Source organism: Salvelinus namaycush, chromosome 37, assembly GCF_016432855.1.
Source record: "Salvelinus namaycush isolate Seneca chromosome 37, SaNama_1.0, whole genome shotgun sequence".
In the NCBI taxonomy this organism is placed as follows: Eukaryota; Metazoa; Chordata; class Actinopteri; order Salmoniformes; family Salmonidae; genus Salvelinus; species Salvelinus namaycush.
The window spans coordinates 12141041-12167409 of record NC_052343.1 but is presented as its reverse complement, the minus strand read 5'-3'; the positions used below and the strand labels follow the sequence as shown (position 1 = coordinate 12167409).

General features: G+C 43.2%; 1 protein-coding gene across 1 annotated transcript in view; it reads right to left on the bottom strand.

Annotated features, from left to right (window-relative positions):
- Positions 1 to 416: 416 nt before the first annotated feature.
- LOC120031551 (myotubularin-related protein 11-like) overlaps positions 417 to 26369 on the bottom strand; it is a 31673-nt gene continuing 5720 nt past the window's right edge. Inside the window, exons 2-17 of the mRNA XM_038977355.1 lie at positions 23988 to 24057; positions 17961 to 18097; positions 17651 to 17720; positions 17272 to 17411; positions 11958 to 12042; positions 9998 to 10145; positions 9683 to 9770; positions 8817 to 8905; positions 8337 to 8461; positions 6660 to 6738; positions 6104 to 6174; positions 4603 to 4775; positions 4260 to 4430; positions 3727 to 3945; positions 3078 to 3404; positions 417 to 2736 (exon numbers count right to left, since the gene is read on the bottom strand). Of these exons, the coding sequence (XP_038833283.1) occupies positions 2314 to 2736; positions 3078 to 3404; positions 3727 to 3945; positions 4260 to 4430; positions 4603 to 4775; positions 6104 to 6174; positions 6660 to 6738; positions 8337 to 8461; positions 8817 to 8905; positions 9683 to 9770; positions 9998 to 10145; positions 11958 to 12042; positions 17272 to 17411; positions 17651 to 17720; positions 17961 to 18097; positions 23988 to 24057 (2415 nt within the window). The 3' untranslated portion in view covers positions 417 to 2313. The remainder of the gene's footprint in view (positions 2737 to 3077; positions 3405 to 3726; positions 3946 to 4259; positions 4431 to 4602; positions 4776 to 6103; positions 6175 to 6659; positions 6739 to 8336; positions 8462 to 8816; positions 8906 to 9682; positions 9771 to 9997; positions 10146 to 11957; positions 12043 to 17271; positions 17412 to 17650; positions 17721 to 17960; positions 18098 to 23987; positions 24058 to 26369) is intronic.

The window sequence follows — 26369 nt, the reverse complement described above, 5'->3', positions numbered from 1 at the left end:
ACAACCTATGCTAAAATGAGTATTGATTTGATTTATTACTCCATTCCGCTGCTGTCCATTGACTATTGATTGCTATTACCATTAGTATTTATCTATTTATCCTGCTACTGGTCACTATTACTCCTGTTTACATGTATATCCTACTACCAGTCACTTTTCATGTTTAAACCCACCTCAACCACTCCAGTACCCCTGCACATTGAATAAGGTAAATACTTGCATTCTCGTGTTTTTCAGCTCTCGTCATAGTTAGAGGTTTTTCTTCTTACTTGTATTTTTTTATTCCATTATCTACTCTATATTACTTTCATTGCATTGTTGGAAAGAGCTCTCAAGGTAAAAATTTAACTGTACTGTTTTACACCTGTTGTATCCTGTGCACGTGGCGAATAAACTTTGAAACTTGAAAGCAACGATTTTATGAACTTATAATAGTTTATTAATCAGGATCCTAACATGCTGATACAAAAAATATGTACATCTGGCAAATCATTGTGTCATTCGTACCAAAACATTTAAATATATAATGGTGTATAGACATAGGAAGTGGGGTTGCATGCTGAAAGGGACTTTTCATTTTCTCTTTGTATAGTCAATGCCATGACCTTGTTTTTTCCATGGAAGACGAGAGCAAAAGTACTGGCATCAAATCCAAAAACTCAAACAACCTGATATTCAGTAACTGATATCAGTGTGCTGTGATATTCAACAATGAATATTTACAGCCATTGAATAATTCAAAATGCTCTCGTACTGAGGCACAGGAATGACTGTAGGTAATACAGACCAATGTAAGTCACATACATTACCACCTTCAGCCTTTATATTTCATAAACATAATGAGACATTTCAGTGAGAAATACATTGTATGCCAGCCAGAAACCTTTTCATCCTATGTTACACAATACAAGTACTTCTCTGCATGGAAATGCTAGTTTTGTATAAACATACAGTATATGGAAATCATGCCAATGTATTTGCTGCTTAATATCCACATCATGCAAACAACAACGATCTGGCTGGACTGAGTGGCCCAGTCCCAATACCTCACTGGGCTTTGAATGAAATGACGCATTTAGAAGTCCTTGACCTGAATGCTAGCTGAATACGAAACTAGCAGTCAGGACAAGTAATGAAGAAATACACTATTAAAAAAAAAAGTTCCTTACCTTAAAGCTACATCTAGAAGTACCAAATAAAAGTAAATTATAAATATGAACCATCAGAACGTATAGTTTGCACAATGACAACATAAGGGGGAAAAACTCATCTTGGTCACGATCACTTAAAAATGTATCGTTACAATTTCTGAAATTCATACGCAACCAAAGTTGGTCAATAATACTTAGAACTCTCAATAGAGATGCACAGACCATAAGAATAATAGCACTTTTACCTCAATCATGCACACTTACAGCAATATTAACTGACCATGGCCATATTCTGAACAACAGGTTTATGATACAGAGTCATACAACTCAGCTTATGCCTCTCATTGTTCACTACTAGCATGCATGCATGTATAAAGATATGGGTACAGCACCAAAATAGCTCCAGTGCCCTAAATTCCAGGTCAAATTTGCTGGACAAAATGCCTGGAGTTAAAACTGCATGTTTTTTTGTGACGCCAATGTCTCTCCCTAGTGTTTACTTGGTGAACAGCTCTATGTATTTTTCCTCTCAAGGCTGAGTTGGTTTTGGAATTGAAGGTTATAGTCACTCAAAAGGACTAAGAGACCGAGTCAGGACAACAGTCCTATTATAGCCGTCTGGTCAAGAATGAAGGTTGTCACATGATTCTAAAGACAGCTGATGTCTTATCAATAGAAGTATTTGATTCCATATTTCAGCCAACAGCTCATTATTTGTGCCCTTATGTCATTAGCTTATCAATCATCATCAGCCCTTATTCATTTTGGGTATTAGCTTGCTGCTTTTAGAAACACCAATACGTTCTCAGGGAATGCAGACCAGAACCTTCAGTTTGGGTGTCATATTCAGTAAAACAGACAAGTTAAACAATCTTTCAGAAACATTTCAAATACTATTTGTGCTTTGCACTGCTCAATGCATTATTACTGCAGTTTAGACTCTCATCCCTGCTCAGTACATGACTCTCCTCGTCTTTTTATTGCCTCAAAGCCACTCAAACAGGCCTTGACAGGAAAATCACATCTGGTTCCACCCAGAGATCAGGTGTCAGGGAAGGAAATAGAGTCTTGGAGGGTGTGTATAGGTGATCTCATTCTAGAGTTCAGAGCCAGGGGGAACAGTTTGTACCATTTGTGCTAACTGACAGGGGACACCCAGAGCTCAGGAACCCAGTGAAGGACCGTTGCTCTTGGGCAGCTTGGCATTATTATTGGGCGCGGGTAAGTAACGCTGGTCTGGACGGGATTCTGAAGAGGATGGGTGGCCAAATAGGAATGTGTGCTTGCTGCTGTCTCTGTGGCCAGGTCTAGAACGAGCTGGAGGAACCCTGGATTGGAGGTTCGAGATAGGGGGCATGGTTCTGGAGGCAACCGGCCCAGGGGGTCTGGAGGCTGGGAAGAGGAAGGTGCTATTGTTGGTGTTCTGGTTGAGGTTGGAGTCTGTCCGACGGGTCTCCTGTGTCTTTGCTGGGACTGTGTTCGTGGGGCTGGAGGCCAGCGTCAGCTTGTCTCTGAGCTGCTGGACCTCCCAGGCTAGCTGTTCCACTGGGTGCTGGGTGGACAGGGAGATGGGGTGGGAGAAAGCCTGAGGACACAACATGGCCAGGGTTTCTGTTAGTTTATAACACCATCATGACTACAGCCATCCATGAGCAACTAATTGTAGTTTCTGATGTGACCAGAAAAAATTAGAAGCTTGTCCAGTACAACGTTGCACTATTCAGTTTAATAAAAATATGAATTTCAACTTCTTACTACATTTTTTATGCAATACCTCTAGTTGAAATCCTTTTTCAGTTACCGAGTTCAAAGTTCATTTTGATCACCCACCCACATACCAGTAGAGTAGGCTATTATAAACATCCCCATGGCAACAGTGTTTTAGGCTCTGTATAGTAGTGAGAATGATAATCCTTCCCTATATACCTGAGCATGAAGAGCCCCGCGGAGGTAGCAGTCCCTCCACACACCTACGCAGGGCCCCAGGAGCAGGGGCAGCAGAGGCTCGTATGAGTCCAGGGGCCCCTGGAGACCGGATGTGGTGGTGGTGTGGCCCTGAGGGAGCTCTGTGAGGGCCCAGGCCTTCAGAAGCCTCTCCAGGCCCGGCAGGTTCTCTGAGGAGGACCCCCCTCTCCGGTGGCTCTTCCGGTAGACGCCTGAGCCCCCTCCGCTGCGCCAGGGCAGGAGGTTAGCAGAGCAGGAGAAGGAGCCCCTGGAGAGCAGGAACACCGAGCCTGGTGCGCTGTCACTCAGCTGAGAGAGGGATGGAGAGAAGAGAGATTAATATGTTTGAATATCCCTTTTGTGCCTCAAGCATATTGCAATACTGAGACCTACCACACGGAGGTGCAGTGGGCCTGTGTTCATCCCTCATCATGGTCGTTAATATTTAGTAAGTGTATTTATGTGTGTGTGAGCGGGGTGGCTTTTGTAAGACAGGAGCTCATTGAAATAGCATTTGAATAACTAAGTACCCTAACATGAATGATCAAATGCACGATTTGCATTTATATAGTGCTTTTCACACTCCTTGCGCCTGACTGTATCCCCCATAATATCATCCTCTCACTCCTACCCTGTGTGCCTCGGGGTTGGTGTTGAGGTTGCCATTGAGTAGGGGCTGTGGCAGGGTGAGCGGCGGCACTGGCTGGGTGAAATGTTCCCGTCTCTGGCTGCTGTACTGCAGAGCCCAGTCCCACACAGGGGGCAGAGGGGGGTCTGAGGGGTCCGGGAAGGAGCCCCTGGGTACCAGGTCTCTCCAGCCGTTCACTGGAGTGTAACTCTGGGATAGGTTCTGGGAGAGAGAGGAAGGGATGGAGGAAGAAGAGGTGAGAGAACAGTGATTCGTCTGATTCAATCTGAGCTCATTCAAAAGTTATCGTTGAAGACAATATGAGCTGATGCATGTGTGGGATTAAAAATGACGTGGACTCGCCTCGCAAATCAACCGCTTTAATCTAAGATGGTTTACAGAATTTACGACTGTCAAACTTTGATACAGGTATTTCCAACATTTTCCATGTTAGCCTACAGTAGCATACCTACAGTGCATCTTATCTAGTACTACAGCTTCAGCATTAGCAGTGGTGTTGCTGAACATTGGCCTACCTGTGAACGTTTGCACCTCTCCCTGTGGCAGTTGGCCAGGAAGCTGCTGAAGAGGGGCAGGTGGAAGCTGTCATGGAGGGCCAGCAGGAAGTCCGCTGTCAGCTGGAAGCGGCACGGGTACTGGACCCACAGCTGCCACACACAGTCCAGGAAGAGCAGGAACACTGGCGCCTAGTGGGGAGAAAAACACAGGGTTATTAAGAAAGATGGGAGAAAGATCCCCAAAGACATATGACTGGCATTAAACACTGTGTCCTAATGCAAATAGTTTCCTTTCCTTGCCTTTTCCCCCCATGACCACTGACAGGTGAGTTTACTGATAGGTGGCAGCTTATCCTCTCACCTCTTCCTTATCGCTGTCCCTGTGGTAGTTGATGCGGCTGAGGAAGCGGTGTCCAGCCATCACCCACTCCTTCTGCACCAGACCCTGGAAGCCCACCCTGGTCCTGCAGTGGGGGTCACACATCACCTGGACTAGACTGGACACCACACAGGTCATGTCCCGGTCCTCCGCCTCTGCACACAACAGGAGGAAATAGACCATCAATAATCAATTGTAATTGAATACAGTAACAGTATGCATATTCAAGGCTCAGAGGATAAGAGACGTGTCCTTGAGTTTATCATCTACCCCAAACACACACAAAATAAAAGATTTGAGAAGGGTAATGCCTTGTATTAAAAGAACAACACAACATGACAATCCAAATGCCACAGTCTCACATCAGCCCTTTCATTCTGACAAAAAGTGCCCCCCTCTGTGGACTTGAATAGAACTTCTCCTGAATCCCCACATCTGGTTGGCAGGTTTTTTCTAACCACAGGCTGTAGGGAGTGTTGGCTGGGCCTGTCTGAAAATGCCATTGGGTCATTTCTCCAGTCATTTACTTGTGTTTAGGACACAGTCAGCTCTGTGGTTTTAGGGGGGTGATATACAACCCTCTTCTCCAAAAAGCCCACTTGAAACTGGCCAGGCAACACAAATCATACGGGGGAAGGGAAAATCACAGAGCAGTAGCAGCCATTGTTCATCTGACACAGATTTCTGTTGACATTTCAGTCTGTGGTAGCTACCTTAGGCATCAACAGACTAGGACTGACTCTCACAGACCAATTATATGTGTCAGTACATGGAGTCATGTAATAATAATGTATGAACATAGTTGTATTTAGTCAAGAACGTCTGTAGCTTTGCCATAAGACTGTTCTCCCCATAATAGACCGTAATATTACACTTATCTCTCCAAGGCCGTGGTCTCCAGCCTGGGTGCCAGACTATTTATGTTCAACATCGCTAGTTCGCTACACCCTTGCCTTGTGTGGCAAGACAACCACAAGCTGGCTAAAACAGAAACAGACAGACTGGCACCCATTTTGAACTTCCAACACACTACAGTAAACTTCCACAACTAAGTGAGCCAGTCATCATGACAATATAGTACACTATCATAACACAATCTCATCAGACACAATAAACTACCACCTGCTGTATTAGCTGTGGTGTAAAGTACTTAAGTAAAAATAATTTTAAGTACTACTTAAGTAGTTTTTGGGGGTACATTTAAAACCAAATACTTTTCAACTTTTACTCAAGTAGTATTTTACTGGGTGACTTTTACTTCTACTTGAGTCATTTCCTTTTAAGGTGTCTTTACTTTTACTCAAGTTGGAAAATTGGGTACTTTTTCCACCACTGTGTATTGGTGTCCAAGTAGAGTAGTGCTTCTACAATAGGAGTCTCCTTCAGGGTAAGCCCTAACGCCGCTTTAATGAGGGACGCAGCGTGAATAATAAATGAACGGATTGAATATTCGGTGCTGCTTGGCCCTCGTCATGTGACTCACCTTGCAGCACCACGGTCAGGTGACCTCCGCGGAGCAGGCAGGCCACCTCAGCAGCTTTCCTCAGATAGCACCTGGGGAGGGAGCAGAGCAGCATGCTAATCAGGCTAATGCTATGCTACTATCACAGTTCTAGCTCGTTTCAGCACATAGACGCTTCAACATCCATGTGTGTAAGCCTGTAAAAATGCTATGCACTAGGTCTTGGTCTACTGTGTAGGAATAGCAGGCTCACACACGTGTTGAATATATGAGAGCTACATTCAACATCCATGTGTGTAGGCCTATTATAGCCTCATGCTAAAGGTATGTTCTGTAACAGTATGTTAGAGCATTCCAAATCTGCTTACATCTAATGTAACACAGTAAAGCCACATATTCAGCCAGGGATAGGCTAATGTGCTATACTGGTACATTCATACTACATCAACATTGCGCTACAGGCTATTCACTATCATTGCTAGGTAGACATAAACAAATCGACCAAATCAATGTAGGCCCAGCACATTTATTACAGATGATTTATTGCTTTGATGGGAAGCCAATCAGGACCTCTCACCTGGTGTAGTCCAGCCAATGGGTGCTCTCCAGCGTAGACAGCCATTTGTCATCTGGCACAGACACAGATGTGGAAATGTCTGTGGACCAACACAGAAGACAAAGAAACCTTGTTCATGTTTTTGTCGAAGGAGCCTTATTGTACATAAATTAGAGTGGGGATTTGACAAGTTTTAAGATATACTATTGCACCTGAAATCTTTAAATAAGATCCATAGCTCTACATATCAAATGAGTTTGGTTGTAAATAAATATCTTCTGAAAACATATTGTTTTAGCCTTAAAAAAAGATTTCACAATTGTTAAGGTAGTTGAAGTATGACATGATGAGTGAGGCCCATAGATTTGTGTGGTTGTTGTCGATCCAAATCCCTCGGCCTTGTGTAGAGGTATCACACAATAAACCAAACAATGTGAGCATTGTGTTGGCAATGTGTGAGCCATGGGAGTCAGTGACCTGTGGTGTGCCCTGCCCTGTCCCTGTGAACTCCACATCAGCACAACAGAGAGGGTGTTGTCTAGGAAACTAGTTGTCTCCTAGTCTACATAAACAGTCTCTCATAGCTTTTTTGACATCTCACAGCATTAGAGGAAGAAGCGTCAGGAAGAACACGCCACCATCACATGGTGCTCACATATCGTAAAATATGAGTAGTGTACGCCAGGGATGGAAAAAGTACCCAATTTTCATACTTGTAAAGTAAAGATACCTTCAAAGAAAATGGCTCCAGTAAAAGTGAAAGTCCCCCAGTAAAATACTACTTGAGTAAAAGTCTAAAAGCATTTGGTTTGAAATGTACTTAAGGTATCAAAGGTAAAATTATACATTATACATTAAACATTTCTTATATTAAGCAAACCAGACAACATAATTAAATTTTTTATTTACGGATAGCTAGGGATTTGCGTTTAGTGAGTCTGCCAGATCAGAGGCAGTAGAGATGACCAGGGATGTTCTCTTGATAAGTGCGAGAATTAGACAATTTTCCTGTCCTCTTAAGCATTCAAAATGTAATGAGTACTTTTGGGTGTCAGGGAAAATGTAAGGAGTAAAAAGTACATTATTTTATTTAGGAATGTAGTGGAATAAAAGTAAAAGTTGTCAAAAATATAAATAGTAACTACTTAAGTAGTCCTTTAAAGTATTTTTACTTAAGTACTTTACACCACTGGTGTACACTTATACATTGATTTATTGGGGATTTTGTCTTGAATCCAAATCCGTAATTTCAGGAGGTAAATTGGTGTCTGGGGTCTTGTCATCTGGATGTGATCTCTACTAGCCTACCATCTCTGTCTCAGTAGCATTGTAATGGGAAGCACATGGAAATAGATTAACACCACTTTATGTCCTCTATAAAATCTGCATGCCCACTGTCCCTCAGGGCGAGTGCTCCTCCATAGATGCAGCGTAAAATCTGTGCTAAAGCGAATGAATTTGTCAACAAATAAAAAAGACGGCACGGGAGAGGCAAGGGGAGGGCTTGCCAATGAAACTGGCAACCCCACTCAAATGTCACTGGTTACAGGCTACAGGAAACAGAATATACTCCTATGTTTAAATGCACTGTAGCAACATTTTGACCAACATCTTATCCAATGTGGGTCTTTGTCAGATACATTAAAACACGGACTAATACACTTGACTTTCCAAAAGGTGCAGAAGGTTTGTACTGACCTCCCAGACACAGAGCCCGTAGGCGGGTGTGTGCCAGCTGTATGTCTGTAGGTGAAGGCATCTCGTCTCCCAGCTCCACCACCACACATAGAGACTGGCCCCCAAACAGGATCAACTCCAGGTTCCTACAGTAACACCCCACAGGACAGACAGACAGGGAGCCCTTAGCATTATTCTCTGTGATTAGACATGTCACATTCCATTACTTTGTAACCATAGCCCAGGGCTAGTAAACGGTCTTTGCCCCAGGCTAAGCGCTGTCTCAGACATGCACAAGTAATAGCATTTCACAAAAGCCTGCTAACCTGTCCCATCTCAAGAATGGCCGGGTAACATGTACATGATTACAGGTTAGTTTTGACTTAAACATTCTGCTGTGAAGCAATAAAAGCAATCAACAACAGTATGACTATGTTTATCTCTCTCTATCTTCCTCTGTCTCTCTCTCACACACACACACACACAAACACGTACACACACCTGATGTCATCCTTCTCATGGTAGATGTTGTTCTGGAAGCTGGCCATCCGTAGCAGGTCACTGCCCCGAGGATGTCGCCAACACCAGCGCTGGACGACAACAGTCACACAGATTTAGACACAACGTGGTCTCAATAGTAATGGTTTTTGGATATGTTCTGAAATCCCTGGATGAGTTCTTAGTGACCAGGGCATGAGATTTTAACTGAGTTTTCTGACCTGACTGATATTGAGGGGTCATATGATGAATGGTAAAGTTCTACTTACAGGAATGACTGATATTGGTGAGTGGTAAAGTTCTACTTACAGGAATGACTGATATTGGTGAGTGGTAGAGTTCTACTTACAGGAATGACTGATATTGATGAGTGGTAAAGTTCTACTTACAGGAATGACTGATATTGGTGAGTGGTAAAGTTCTACTTACAGGAATGACTGATATTGGTGAGTGGTAGAGTTCTACTTACAGGAATGACTGATATTGATGAGTGGTAAAGTTCTACTTACAGGAATGACTGATATTGGTGAGTGGTAAAGTTCTACTTACAGGAATGACTGATATTGGTGAGTGGTAAAGTTCTACTTACAGGAATGACTGATATTGGTGAGTGGTAAAGTTCTACTTACAGGAATGACTGATATTGGTGAGTGGTAAAGTTCTACTTACAGGAATGACTGATATTGGTGAGTGGTAAAGTTCTACTTACAGGAATGACTGATATTGGTGAGTGGTAAAGTTCTACTTAGAGGAATGACTGATATTGGTGAGTGGTAAAGTTCTACTTACAGGAATGACTGATATTGGTGAGTGGTAAAGTTCTACTTACAGGAATGACTGATATTGGTGAGTGGTAAAGTTCTACTTACAGGAATGCGTCCCTCGTTGAAGTGGGCAAAGGTCTTCTTCAGCTCAGTGTCTAGAACTTTCTGAGGGACCACGTTGAACTTGGGCAGACTGACATGAAATAGGATAAAATTACATTAACCATTGCAAGTTTAATGGGCATTTGGGTTAGGACACTGACTTTACACCAGGTGCACAGTGTGCACAGGCTTCTGTTCCAACCCAACACTAACAGGACCAGAGTGGGCAACTATATAATATATTTTATATTTTCCACTAATAAAGTTCCAAACAGGTTAACCACCAGGAAAGTTTCAGATGGTGTGTGTATAGGCTACCTGGTGGACATCTCAAAGCGGTCATTGACAGAGCTGACCCTCCAGCCACAGGCCCCGGTCCTCTCCAGCTCCTGCTCCCAGTCCGAAGAACTATCAAACCAGTTCATGTGGGAGTCACGCCTACGGTTGCTCAAGAACTGCTTCATCTCTAGGGGGAAGAGAGAGGGGGTGGTGGAGAGATTTAGCTTTCCTTGAGGAAAGCCACACTGAAACATTGGTTATGCTGATTTGATGTGTATCACCATTAATTTAAAAAATGATATCACACTTAAAGCTGCATTATGTAACTTTTTAGGCAACCTGACCTAATTCACATGGAAATGTGTGTTATAGATCTGTCATTCTCATTAAAAGCAAGTCTAACAAACGGTATATCTGTTTTATGTATGCTATTTCTATGGTGTCCGATCTTAAGTTTAGTTTTTGTGTCTTTTACTTTCGGTTTTGTACACCAGCTTCAAACAGCTGAAAATACTATATTTTTGCTTATGGAAAATATATTTCACAGCGGTTTACATGGTACAATATTTTCTACACTATACTTGCTTGTTTTGTCAGTACTGGCAGCTTCATTAAATACTACCCGCAAAACACCAGTCTCAACGTTAACGGTGAAGAGGCGACTCAGGGATGCTTGCCTTCTAGGCAGAGTTCCTCTGTCCAGTGTCTGTGTTCTTTTGTTCATCTTAATCTTTTCTTTTTATTGGCTAGTCTGAGATATGGCTTTTTCTTTGCAACTCGGCCCTAGAAGGCCAGCATCCCGGAGTCTCCTCTTCACTGTTGACGTTGAGACTGGTGACCTGCGGGTACTATTTAATGGAGCTGCCAGTTGAGGACTTGTGAGGCGTCTGTTTCTCAAACTAGACACTCTAATGTACTTGTCCTCTTTCTCACTTGTGCACCGGGGTCTCCCACTCCTCTTTCTATTATGGTTAGAGCCAGTTTGCGCTGTTCTGTGAAGGGAGTAGTACACAGCGTTGTACGAGATCTTCAGTTTCTTGGCAATTTCTCGCATGGAATAGCCTTCATTTCTCAGAACAAGAATAGACTGACGAGTTTCAGAAGAAAGTTCTTTGTTTCTGGCCATTTTGAGCCTGTAATCGAACCCACAAATGCTGATACTCCAGATACTCAACTAGTCTAAAGAAGGCCAGTTTTATTGCTTCTTTAATAGTTTTCAGCTGTGCTAACATAATTGCAAAAGGGTTTTCTAATGATCAATTAGCCTTTTAAAGTGATGAACTTGGATTAGCTAACATAACGTGCCATTGGAACACAGGAGTGATGGTTGCTGATAATGGGCCTCTGTACATCTATGGTAGATATTCCATTAAAAAATCTGCCGTTTCCAGGTACCATAGTCATTTACAACATGAACAATGTCTACACTGTATTTCTGATCAATTTGATGTTATTTTAAATGGACAAAAAATTTGCTTTTCTTTCAAAAACAAGGACATTTCTAAGTGACCCCAAACTTTTGAACGGTAGTGTATATATATATATTTAAAAATATATATATTTTATGACATAAAGGTCCAACCTTTATACCATTTAATACCAGAAAAATACAGTAATACAGTTTCTAACTTGTCTGTCTAACAAACCCCTCTAATGCTTTCAATATGTGTAGAGCTTCAGTGCACTGTATTAAAAACAGTATGTTCTTTATTTTTTTTTTGGGGGGGGGGTCTTTGAGAGCCAGAGAGAATACCTGTAAGCTTGAGATCTTATCAAGGGCCTGCATGCAATAGCAATGATTTCCAGCCTCATAACCCTTAAGACAAAAACAGATGTGTGTGTGTGTGTATTTGTTTGTGTGTGGATGTATGAATGACTCATAATGAAACGATTCCAAGTATCCGTATGACCTTTAAAATACTTTACTTCTTTGTACACAGAATGTACTCTCGTCAATGTGACTTTTTTAATAAAGTATTCCAGCGTGCGTGTGACTCACCAACACTCCCCAGAGCTGCATTCTGGAAGGAGAGGACAGTCCCTGGCTTCAGAGGCTGGTAGGTCTTGGCAATGGTGTACGTTATCTGAGGAGGAGGAACAAGACTCAGTCTGCTGATCAGCATGACAAAGTGCATCAGCTTTGAACATGGAGGGAGACCCTGTATGCATGATCACAATGACCTACAAGACACATCCGTTTCTCTACTCACAGGGTACATGCTGCATAATAGCCATTTGAAACTCAAATCACAACCGTCTGAAGTCAACCTTCGAATAAGGAGACGCTGGTCATGCTATATGGTAATTATTATATAGGTGCTAAATATGCTTTGAATGTAATTTTGTAATTAATCACAAGGACTCAGTATACTAAAATATACACACACTTGCTGACAGAATACAGTGAATTTGGAAAGTATTCAGACCCCTTGACTTTTCCACATTTTTTTACGTTACAGGTTTATTCTAAAATTGATTAAATTAAATGTTTTCCTCATCAATCTACACACACTACCCCATAATAAAAGGCAAATGTATATATAAACAACAAAATAAAAATGTATTTACATAAGTATTCAGACCCTTTGCTATGAGACTCGAAGTTGAGCTCAGGTGCATCCTGTTTCCATTGATCATTCTTCAGATGTTTCTACCACTTCATTGGAATCCACCTGTGGTAAATTCAATTGATTGGACATGATTTGGAAAGGCATACACCTGTCTATATAAGGTCCCACAGTTGACAGTGCATGTCAGAGCAAAAACCAAGCCATGAGGTCGAAGGAGTTGCCCGAGGAGCTCCGAGACAGGATTGTGTCGAGGCACAGATCTGGGGAAGGGTACCAAAATATTTCTGCAGCATTGAAGGTCCCCAAGAACACAGTGGCCTCCATCATTCTTAAATGGAAAAAGTTTGGAACCACCAAGACTCTTCATAGAGCTGGCCGCCCGGCCAAACTGAGCAATCGGGAGAGAAGGGCCTTGGTGAGGGATGTGACCAAGAAGCTGATGATCACTCTGACAGAGCTCCAGAGTTCCTCTGTGGAGATGAGAGAACCTTCCAGAAGGAAAACCATCTCTGCAGCACTCAACCAATCAGGCCTTTATGGTAGAGTGGCCAGACGGAAGCCACTCCTCAGTAAAAGGCACATGACAGCCCCTTGGAGTTTGCCAAAAGGCACCTAAAGACTCTCAGACCATAAGACAGAAGATTCTCTGTTCTGATTAAACTAAGATAAAACTCTTTGGTCTAAATGCCAAGCGTCACATCTGGATGAAACCTGGCACCATCCCTACGGTGAAGCATGGTGGTGGCAGCATCATGCTGTGGAGATGTTTTTCAGCGGCAGGGACTGGGAAAGGTGAATGGAGCAAAGTATAGAGAGAGATCCTTGATGAAAACCTGCTCCAGATTGGGGTGTTAAGGTGACCATATTACTGCCACACCAGCGGTCACGAGTTATGAAGGCAGTCAAATTCCACGTGACCGTTTAGTCACGGGAATTGGGTTTCTCCAAGCTCTGATGCTCCCAAACTTGCTAACTGCCTGGTACTCAGCACTCGATTGTCCCTCTAATTACTTTGACATCAATGTAAATGTAATCGAAAATCTAATCAAACACTTCATGAGCGCCCATGAGCTTATGTTTATGCAATTGCATGAGAAAACAGGGTGATGGCCTCTATTAAAAAGAGGAGGATCCCATCAGCTTTCTATAGGCTAGGCCTACTATATTTATTTCTCAACTTTCCTAATATGAAGCACATTGCTTCTCTTTACAACAGGAGTATAGCCTACCTAACTGGCATGAAAATTAACTGTGGGAAAAGCTGCTCCCTTCGCTATTTAAATGCATAGATTACATTTATTTTTTCCCCTGACACTGTTTTGAGACAGGTGCCGGATAATGGTCCATTCTAAATCAAAACAAATTTCACACATATATGTAAAGACAAGATTAAAATCAAGAATAGTCTGATGGGTGACAATATTAGCCAATAATATCACTTGTGAATTATATATTATCACTTGTGAATGATGCCCAGCTTAAGGCAAGTGTAACGTGTGCACTGAGAGTCGGGAAGCAAGTTCAGGGAATGAGTGTTTTAATAAATAAACATAACATACTCCAAAACACGAACAATGCACAGACATGAAACTGAAACAGAAACAAAGACGCCTGGGGAAGGAACCAAAGGGAAGGTAATCAGGAAAGTGATGGAGTCAAGGTGAGTCTGACGACACGCAGCTGTGCGCCACAATGAGCAGCCTAATGACCTAGAGGCCGGAGAGGGAGCACATGACGGTACCCCCTCCCTAACGCGCGGCTCCAGCCGCAGGACGCTGACCTAAATGATGATCCCGGGGATCAGGAGCGGACCAGTCACCTCTGCTGAGGTGCGGGAAACCTGTCAGTCTGGCTGAGACGCGAGAGCATGGCGACCTAGAGCGCCGGAGAGAGAGCATACGTGACGGTACACCTCCCCGGCGCGTTCGGCTCCAGCCGCAGGATGCCAACCAAAGGGACGATCCCGGGGATCAGGAGCGGACCGGTCACCCCTGCTGATGCGCGGGAACTTGTCGCCGGCTGGGACACGGGAACCTGACAGACTGGTGATCCGGCTGAGGCATGAGAGCCTGACGAGCCGGTGGAAGCAGGGGAGCCTGAGTTCATGTGAGTCTGATGACACACAGGTGCACGTAATGATGGTGACAGGTGTGCGCCATAATGAGCAGCCTGGTGACCTAGAGGCCGGAGAGGGAGCAGGTGACAGCAAGAAACAAAGCCTTTTTTCCCAACTTTTTCAAATCATAGTCACACACCTCATGTAGCTTAGCCCATAGGCCTATATGTTTTGAAAAGGTTTGTGCCAAATATCATCTTAAAATTAAGCACATTAATCCTCTTTACAAAGGGTGTAGAGCCTAACTGGCATACATAAGCAGCGCGTGAGTTTCAAGTTTGGGGAAGATCATTTTCACCATAAAAATGCACATTTATAATAAAATCATTACATGCATAATCACATTTGTGGTCTCTTTTGATAATGGTGTTTTCCCACTAATGGAACATTTGTGCTTATAGCCTACTGCCATGTTCACATTTCTGCGCTTATAAATAATAGTTTATCAACATTTTAAGCTAAACGTTCTGATCTGTTGCATCAGCCTCATTGCATAAAAAAGCTTTTTTTGATGCTAGTGGTGTCACGCCCTGACCGTAGAGAGCTTTTTATGTCTCTATTTTGGTTTGGTCAGGGTGTGATTTGGGTGGGCATTCTATGTTCCTTTTTCTATGATTTGTATTTCTGTGTGTTTGGCCGGGTGTGGTTCTCAATCAGAGGCAGCTGTCTATCGTTGTCTCTGATTGAGAACCATACTTAGGTTGCCTTTTCCCACCTGTATTTGTGGGTAGTTGTCTAATGTGTAGTTGCCTGTCAGCACTCATTTTTGTATAGCTTCACGGTTCGTTTGTTATTTTGTTAGTTTGTTTAGTGTTCGTTCTTTGAAATGAAGAAGAATGTACGCATCCCATGCTGCGCCTTGGTCTCCTCCCTTTGACGGCCGTGACAAGTGGTTGTATTAATTTGGGATCTATCGCATCCCACAACTGTCCAAGACTATGTTTGGAATATTTATTTCTCTCACAGAATAGGTCAACCTTTGTACTATGGGGGATAGTAGATTGACATAGGTTAATGCTTTTGCTGTTCGTTAGGCATACTCATCTTGTTGGCTGACGAAACGCAAATGTGGACAGTTCTTCCAATATCTTCAATATGGAACTCGGAATTGGATAAAGACGCCCGCAGTTGCGTCCCCGATGTGTCTGTCTTCACTTGTAGCCTGTGAGGAAGATCCGATCATGTGATGAGAGAAATATGAGTGAGAGGTGCTACGGAGCTCGCAGCACCGAGGGAGAATGGGATTCGAATTATTATATTTAGCCCAAGAGCACAACGGCCACTGGCTGCAAAAGGCATGGATTTCTTTAGAGGGCATTATGGCCACACAAAGGGGATGCCGCTGGGAAATTCTAGGCATTATCAAGTGCTTGTCAAATTGAATGAGAGACTGATGAAGTGTGTACAGCCTGAGCAAAAAACAAGCAGTGCTCATGTCTTTCAAGCAACTTTTTTCAAATCATCATTAGAGTTGAGTCAGGTAGCCTTACAATAGAAAATTCTAAATATATAGCCCAACATTTGTAGAACAACTGAAGTTAAATGAATAACTCTAAATTAGGCATATAGGAGTACCAATTTCTTTGTTAACCGCTCAACACAGAATAGCCGCATGTGCACACTCCCTCAAATTGTTTGGAGAAAATATCCTTTCTATTTTTTCCAGCTTTGTTCAATTGTATTCTTCATACTATAAATGAATATAAAATAATGGCACGGAATTCTAAGCAAATCTTGTCTGCTAAATGAACTAGCGTAGCCCACAGCCATATGGCATAGCCATTTCAGAACCTAACATAAGGACATACATGGATTTATTGTGAAGGTGTAGGCTATATTACATGGATTTATTAGACTTTATAAAATGTAGATGTTCCAAAAGTCTGTATCAGTGGCTTGTAGGCTATGTGTGGAAGCCAGGAGTTGCTTAATGTGTTTATGTTAATTAACATTAAATTACCATAAAACCGGCAGTTATTTGCTTGCCAATCACCGGATGACTAAATTTCGTGACTTCCACAGCCCTACTGCAGAGCGCTCAGGACTTCAGACTGGGGTGAAGGTTCACCTTCCAACAGGACAACGACCCTAAGCACACAGCCAAGACAACACATGAATAGCTTCGGGACAGTCTCTGAATGTCCTTGAGTGGCCCAGCCAGAGCCCGGACTTGAACCCGATCAAACATCTCTTGAGAGACCTGAAAATAGCTGTGCAGCGATGCTCCCCATCCAACCTGACAGAGCTTGAGAGGATCTGCAGAGAAGAATGGGAGAAACTCCTCAAATACAGGTGCCAAGCTTGTAGCGTCATACCCAAGAAGACCCGAGTCTGTAATTGCTGCCAAAGGTGCTTCAACAAAGTACTGAGTAAAGGGTCTGAATACTTATGTAAATGTGATATTTCCATTTTAAAAACCTGGTTTTGCTTCGTCAATTAGGTGTATTGTGTGTAGATTGATGAGGAGTTTTAGAATAAGGCTGTAACGTAACAAAATGTAGAAAAAGTCAAGGGGTCTGAATACTTTCTGAATGCACTGTATACACGCCAGCACTCACACACGCATGCACACACACGCATGCACACACACACAAGCACACGCAGACACACGCAGACACACGCACTACCTCCACAGCCTGTGTGTCGGGGGTGAGGCGGTCGAAGAGGAAGCAGAGAACACGCAGGTCCCGGCAGTACAACACCAGCTCCTCAGGAGTGAACTTCAGAGAGGAGCTAGCCGTCACCAGCTTGGTCCGGGATGGGCCCACTGCAGCACAGAGGTTACACAACCATCTTACAGTCAAAACCCACGTACACAGAACACAGTACACCACTGATGGTTCATAGCTACAGCTTCCTGTGTCAAGCCCAGACTTGAATTGGGTTTAGGATATTACGATTGTTTATTATTTCATCATATTTTTTTACAAGTATATCTGGTGGCTCTCATAGCACAAAGGACTTTGGGACCACTACAGCCTGGTAGAGTTGTAGAAGAAGCCTTACCTGCTACAACCTTCTCAATGGAGGCCAGGGCCACATCATGATCCCCCAGGAGCACAGGGTCTGCGTTGTCCTACATACGGAGGGTTAGAGGGATGGTTCAAATATAGGTCAGTTTGTCTGATCAGGATTTTTTTACACCAATGAATGGATGGTCTGAAAACATTCTATATGATGTTGTTGATTGTGATGATGATGAGTATGCCCACAAGCCTTCTTCTAGCAATAATAGGGCATCATTACTACTTTCCTACTACGATACCAGGTGAGCTGTCCTTCAACAGTCCATACTCAGAGCTAGTCCAGTACTCACGTCAGGTTTGGGGCTGTCCTGAGGCACAAAGGCCACTCTGAAGTGGGTACAGAAGAGAGTGCCAGACAGCCATCCACCCCCCTCCTTGGCAGTTAGCTTCTTCCTCACCAACACAGCCCTCTGCAGCACACACTCTCCTGGGGAACACAGATAGGGGGTTTAGGCTGGAGCACACACTCTCCTGGGGAACACAGATAGGGGGTTTAGGCTGGAGCACACACTCTCCTGGGGAACACAGATAGGGGGTTTAGGCTGGAGCACACACTCTCCTGGGGAACACAGATAGGGGGTTTAGGCTGGAGCACACACTCTCCTGGGGAACACAGATAGGGGGTTTAGGCTGGAGCTTACTGAATAGAATACAACAACTTTGTCCACAGAGTGTTTTAAATATGCTTGATATATAAAAAATAAATTTAAAAAAGTTGACAATTTTAGAACATCATGAGAGTTTCATCGTCAAGACTGAGCATTCCAAGGTAAAGTGATAAATTGTGCAAAATACCAGAATGATTGTGTGTTTGAGGGAAGGGAGATGGTAACGTTGAGTGTTATGTATAACATAAATGTGAATGAAAGTAAACTTCAGCATGGAGTTTATCAAGGGTCTGGGAGGTGCTATTTTCTCAGCTATGTCAGCCACTGAACAATTGAGTCAAACAGATGTAGTTGTCTGGCATCCGGGTCCAGCTTGGCATTCGCCTCATATTTCCGATCACATTGACATTTCACATAAACATAATAAAATACGGTGTGTGCAACGAATGTGATGACAGTTCTACTGTACATAACATTTAGCTATGTTGTAAATAACAGCCCTTACATATAAGACCTCTCTCATGTACTTTGATCCGCAATCACAATTCATCAGCTTGGGATAAACTCAAAATCACTGAAAGAGGGTTTCAGAAAAAGGTACCCAGACACTCATTTTCTCTCTAAAACGGCACTCAACATTCAACTCTCTGAATTAGTATCTATTTCTTTACCTTCATACAAATATTTTAGCTCAGGCTGTCTACGTATCTATCAGTCTGTATCAAAATGGCAGCTGCTAATGTCTCAGTAGAGAAGGACCAATTCTCCTGTCCGATCAGGTCTGGATCTACTGAAAGATCCAGTGACAACTGCCTGGGGACACAGCTACTTTAAGGACTGTATTGAGAGCTACTGGGATCAGGATGATGAGAAGGTGGTCTACAGCAGCCCCCAGTGCAGACTGACCTTTATCCCAAGGCATTTTCTAAACAGAAATACCATCCTGGCTGATATGGTGGAGAAACTGAACAGAGAATTCCAAAGTGTTTCCTTTTATGCTAGACCCGGAGATATGCAGTGTGACGTCTGCTCGGGAAGAAACCGCAAAGCGGATATTTCCTGTCTGGTGTGTACGGCCAGCTACTGTAGGACTGCCCTCCAGCATCACGATGAATATTCTGCATCTAAGATGTACACGCTAGTCAAAGCCTTGAGAAAACTGCAGGAGAAGGTTTGCTCTCGTCATAACAAACTGCTGGACGAGTACTGTGAAGAACAGCAATGTTTCTGTTATCTGCGTAGATGAACATAAAGGCCACGATACAGTCTCAGCTGAAGCAGAAAGGAGTGTGAAAGAGATTCCGGTGAAAATACGGTGGAAACATTCCAACTGAAGAGAAAAGAGAAGACATGGGAGATAGAACAGCTCAGAGAAGCCATGGCGTCACTCGAGAGCTCTGCACAGGCAGCAGCGGAGGACAGTGAGAGGATGTTTACTGAGCCGATCCACTCCATTGAGAGAAGGTGCTCTGAGGTGAAGGAGTCGATCAGAGCCCAGGAGAAGGCTGAAGTGAGTCGGGTTGAACTGCTCCTGAAGCGACTGGAGCAGGAGGTGGGTAAGCTCTGGATGTGAGAAGCTGAGCTGGAACAGCTCTCACAAAATATCAAATCTATTTCCTTCAGATGTACAAGGAACATTGTAACCCTGTCTCTGAAGATTTGCTGTGATTTTGGGGCGGTGAGGAAATCAGTCACTGAACTCAAGACAAAGTTGAAGAGCTACTAGAAGGGAGGGGTGGAGATAATACCATGGCAGTGAAAGCTGTCCAAATGCTAGTGCTACACAAACATATTTAAAGCAAGTGAGGAATCATTCCGTCATCGCAATTGTTGATATCAGTGCAAACATTGTCGCAAATACAAAAAGCAGCATGATAACAGAGGCATGTCTGTGTCAATGAACTTATTTTCCTATTTAGATTAATGAACAGACCCCTGCCTTTTCTCACTGTGGTGTTTTGGCCTCAAAATGAAGCTGCTTGTATCAACGCCAGTCATATACTATTCCATCTCAGTCTCCAACTTTATCTCATTAATATACTGTACTTATGTATCCTCATTCCACTTCAGATGCATTTTCCAATCCAAATGCATGACTTCCCTTCTGGGCAGGGATGCATTGGTGCATATTTACAGAGACTTTTTTTAATGTCAATAAAACTTGCAACTTAACCTGCTCTTGTCTAGTACCATGGGATACAGGGCCAATATATTTTCCAGATTGATACAGCTTGGGCTCTACAGCTATCAATATTAGTCTATTACCATGTTATTACGCCATAAATGTGTTTAAATGCTTTGTTGGGAATGATGAATTTATGCAACATATTTTGAAATCTGTTTGTAATATTTAGTTCATGCTTGAAAATAAAAATGTGATTCCAGAACTCTAGAACAAAGCTTCCAAAAACAAGCCCATTCAGCCATACAGCTCTCTCACATCTAAACACACTGAGCACACAGACACACCTTCTTTCACACAGCAGTGAGACAGCACATTTGTAATGCTCCCTCTCAGCAAAACAAAGCCTTTGCCAGCTAGACTTGGGTTTCCATGGCAACAGAGTCCAGGAGAGAGTAGAGGGGGAAAATTGCCTTTTTGTCTCTTGCAAGGGAAGTGTTGGGCCAGACACCATCATGGTGGAGAGAATGTTTTAATTGTTTTCAAGAACAATAAAAAGGATTTGGTGGGTTGTTAACAGGGCTGAATTCCTTCAAAACTAATTTTAAGGAACAACTGAATTCCTTCAAAATAACGTTTAAGGAAAACAAAAAAGCAATAAGTCAAAAACATAACTGCACAAAACATGCCATTTTTGGTACAGCTCAACCTCCTCAGATTAGACCTCAACTTCGGTTAAGAGAAGATTTTCAGGGATACCGAATTGCATAAAAAGAGAATAACAAGAAATCTTAATTTAACACATCAAATGCTTGATTATCCTATAAGAAAGGGAAGTGTGGTTGTAATCACGGTCATCACAGCTAACACTCCAATACTTCGCCCATTGCGCAAGATTAACACCAAAGCCTGGCAAAAGCTACAAAGAAATCTTCAAAGGGTCCCTCAGCGAAGCCACAAGAGGTGGGGTGTGTGAGCTGAGGACTGGAATCAAGCAAGGCACTGTGATTAGGCTATGTTTACGCCGACTTCGGTCTCACGATGCCGGATCAAAGTCACAAACCCTCAACACAAGTATTCCCTTTCTAAAGTCCCGGACATATAGCTACGAATTAAACTCTTGAACCAGGCGCCCTATGGACAATTTAGGTTTTAAACACAAATGGGCCCTTGTTTCTAGGATTGCATGTTACTCTGTGGCCAATCAGGCTCAGTGGCATTTGCGTGCTCCTTTTAATGGCTCCCCGGGTGCAACAGTGCTGAAGACACTTCTCAGGCATTGTGGCTCACAGATGTGAGAGAGGGGACAGGAAGTGTCTGTTTCTGGTTTGAGTTCTGGACTGGAGAGTCTGCAGGTAGTTTACATTCCCACATCATGGGAAGTTGAGGATTGAGTCACTCAATACTCTGTATACAGTGAAGCTGTTTATGAGACGACACTGGTAATTTAACAGTTTAAACAGTTTTACTTTCGTCCTACAGCGTGCAGGCCCCATCCCCACCACACACACAACGCTCAAGTGCCTTTGTCTCTCTCTCTTTCTAACCCTCTCTCGCACACAAAAACACATGTACACACAGACTCACATATGCACTCAGACAAACACATGCACAGACACTTACATGCAAACACACATAAACACCTGAAAATCCCCACTGTGGCTATCTTTCTCTTTGTCCATTGGTGTTCTGCCAGTGGATTGAACAACCTGAGAAATCGGGCCAGAGAGAACACAGCTGAATGTGATATGAACCAAATGCTCCATTTTCAATTTCATTTGTGTCCAACCACATTTGTTCTCCATTTTGTTCCTGTGTGTGTGCAGGGGAGACGTTTCTGGCCCTCTGCTAACCGATGGGAGAGAATAAGACAAACGGTTGTACCGGAGCAGTGTCATGAGACGTCTGATGAAACAACACACAGCTTTGTTTTCCTGAATTTACAGGACGTTTTGGGGAATAGAAATGTATTCCCATTCAAAATCCTATTTTCCCTAACCTAAATATAACCCTAACTTCAACCCCAAACCTAACACTTAAGCCTAAAATAGCATTTTAACAAAATTCAGGACGAAAAAAGTCCTGACTTTTCTAAATGTTTCTTGTTTTCCTACCTTGTCAGGACGTTCTGGTGACATTGTGGTCGTGATAATGTAGGAAAACATGTATACACATGCATACACACACAGAATGCACAGAGCTCTTCGCTACTTCTTTAGGTAGTTAGTGTGCTATCCAAATTGAGCTCATAAAGCATACAATTGTATATTCTTCAGAGATATTGACCTGCTCTTCTCTTGTCACTCAGCAAGGCCAGCAGTGACAGTCCAATGCTTGACACCAACCCAAATCCAGTGTAACATAAGCGCATGGATCAGGGGATTGTGGTTATGCTCTGAGGAGGGTCCTGTCCTCTTGGCTTTGTCTGTGGATCTATAGTAGGCCCCTCACATTCAAAAGGTACACTATCTATCTATCCACCCATAGCTGTTTGCGCTGCCCTGACCCATTCACCCCCTGGAGCCCGTTCTGGTTTCCCCTGTCCTGTGTCTGAGTGTTATCTGAGAATGTGATGAATGGCACGCAGGGTTATATAGTATACAGTACACTGAGGCCTGGGACTGTTCCGACTGTCTGTGTGTCTTTGGGATCCTGCAACATGAACCCTTTCACCCAGTTTGCTTCCACAGAATCCCCATTCCCTTGCGCGGTGCCTCTGTGAAAGTGTGTGTAGCACATTTTTCAGAGCCGAAAGTCAGTTTCCAACATGAGAGAACTCCTTCGCAGAAACTATGACAGTGTTTCCCATTTGGATGAATCCTTTCTGCCTTAATGTGAGGCAGGTTTCCATGACCAGCTGTGTTTCAAATCTTCCATGACATAGAACATTTGTCAGAGAAAGGGAAGAAGAGGGATGTGAAAGCCGGAGAGAAAGAAAGAAAGACAGACGGACAGCATGTCACAGTCACGCCATAACAAAAACAAAAACTCAGAATGGGAACACAGTGACCCTCAGACAGACTGGGAGAGTCTGGAAAGAATGAGATAAAAACTGTTTCTGAACCAGACAGAAAAAGTGAATGAAGTGGGAAGTGAGGGAGGAGGGACGGGGAGGGCTGTGTCTAGGTCAGCGGTACAAGGTGGAAGTGAGAGCTGAAAGTGAAAGGGACAAGGAAACACACACACTGCTCCCACAGAGGTGCTGTGAATAACTGCTGATATGAAACGGTAGAGATTAGCGTGGCTCTGGAGGGGCCCTGGCCTGCCAACATTCCTGTTGGAAAGCTCATGCCGCGCGGCGTGCTGCTGAAACTGAGATTATGACCAGGGGCAGAGGCCTACAGCACTGCTCTCCACAGCACACAGACACACTGTTCTCACAGAGGCTACATTACAGTAGCTTAGCACTAGGATTTAGTAAGAAAACAGAGATGCAGATGGGTGCAGTTTCAGAAGATGGACTTGCCTAAAGAGATGTGGCTGACACTGTGTTTTCAGACCCACATGTTATGATATGCGTATAGCTACTGTATTTCTGACATGGAAATAGCATCATATTCATTAGCGCTCTGCAGTCTGGGTCTTACCTGGTAAGCAGCGCAGTCCAAACATATCTCTCCCCCGTGCGTTGACACCACTGTGACTCAGCATCCTCTCCTGCGGGGGGGAACAGAAAACAGCCTTGGTGTTATTACTGCAACCTTTTCAAAAATAATTAGAGAACAAACACTCATGTGATTTTGCTTCAACTCAAGATCTTCTTATTGACCACATTCCCCAAAACCATAGCCAATCCCACAATGCTCCATGATGACTCTCAGTTTCCATGTTTTATTACTTGTTTTGCTCTGTACTGTATGATTTGATGCGGTCTCAAAGTACTCCAGGCTGTTCTGCTAGCGGCATAATCCAATCCCATAGAACCACAGGTTGCTATTACCGGACTACTGGCTAGCTGCTAGAACATATGGGCCCATTTAGCCTGAGCTCCCACCCCCCACAAAAGACCATTTACATAGGGTAGAAATCACACAATGCACAAGACATAGGCCTAGGCATTGAAAAAGGAACTGTTTGTTCTGGTAATGACCACTCAGGCGGTCCAGTATAGAAAACATGGAGACTGCTTTGGACTGAGGTCAAAGTATACAATGAATCTTTATGGTACTGACTACTCACTCAGCAATTCTTCACTGCCTACAAGGCCGCTATTCACAATCATGTTACATTTTTGCTCCAGTTTAGTCACATATTTCTTGGCTTGCGAACTAAAACCAACTTACTATAATGTGTGACAAATACTCTTAGGCTACTATAACTCTTGTGACACACACAATGTAGTGGTGAAGTGAACTGCGTGCTAACATGCTAATGAAAACGTATGGCACTCTTCTGGTTAACTTTAGATTGACAGTGGCTAAAACCTCACGAGAGCATTAAAACAAAGATAACTTTTGCTCCATAAAATGGTTGTAAGTTCCACTCATTCATAGCGTAGCTGTTTGCCTTGTCTGTGAAACGCATATGCCCAACCGACCATATCAACAGAGGCCTAAACTCTAGAGCACTCCGCTAACATTAGCATGATGCTAGCATCATTTGGTTTTCAGCTTCTTTCCCATCATCAAATCACACAGCTTTTAAATTCTTGCCTCAGAAAGCAAATGCTAATTCTCAAGTGAAGTCATGTGGTTAATCAATTTTCCAAATTCATTGGCTGCAGTTAGTGTGAGAGAAACCCCAACCCCAAACTGCCAACCCCCCCTAACAAAAACCTCAGAAATGGGCTAGCAGTCCTTACTTTCTCAAAACAGAAGATGAAGTCCTGGGTCATACCAAGACATCCTGGACAGGGTTATTGTTCCACCAATTTTATTGACTCAATCCTCCTCCCAAGACCTGAGTTAGCAGAAGGGAATGGTGGAAAAACAAGCCTGTTTTTAAATTACAAGGGAGAACACTAAAACTTTACAGGGTTCTTGGTTTCTGCTCGCCAGCAGACCATTGTTCATTTTTGTTTTCATCTGGCTTTTCAAGTCATATGTTTATCCATTGTTTCAGCACCAATTCCCCATTTATAACTAAAACATTCTGCATTCCTTGCTCTTTTTTGGAACTTATTTAGATCTTGTTGATTTTTTTAAATCTGAAACTCAGTTCCTTGTATCAACCAATATTAACAAACGCTGTGTCTGTGCCTCGGGGTTGTGTTATATTTCGAAAGTTCAGTAAACATATTTGGATTGCAACAGCAGAAATTCTCCAAACTGCTCCACGAGCTAAAACTACATTGGAGGATGAGTAAGAATAGAGTGAAAGCCCATCAAATAAACTACAACAAAATGTGTCATAACAGGAAGAGAAACTGCACTAGACAAAGGTATAGAACAAGTCAGCAGGTAGATTAGAATTTTTATTTATTTAACTAGGCAAGTCAGTTAAGAACAAATTTTAATTTTCAATGACGGCCTAGGAACAGTGGGTTAACTGCCTTGTTCAGGGGCAGAACGACAGATTTATACCTTGTCAGTTCGGGGATTTGAACTTGCAACCTTTCGGTTACTAGTCGAATGCTCTAACGACTAGGCTACCCTGCCGCCCCAATAGGAGAGAAGGGCGAGGTGAAGATGTCTAGACGAAAATGACTGGAACCCTAAATCGGTGAGGGAGAGGAAAAATCCCAAATTAGTCCTAAATCCAATACACCCCCCAAAATGAATAACCACATGTCCAGGCTCTGTTTCTGCTGATGTTTCACTCCTCGACTCTGCCTTAAGTATCTGGCTTCTGCGTGTGTACTACTCGATCAACTCTTTCCCTCCCTCCCTTTCTCCTCAGGGAGTGCAGCCAAGGCCCATTGCAGTTTCCATTGCTCATGGCGTCCCCTTGCTACTGCGACCAGACTTCTTCTGCAGAGGAGAACATACCTCCTCTGGCCTGAAATAGACCAAACTTACCGGAGGGAGGAA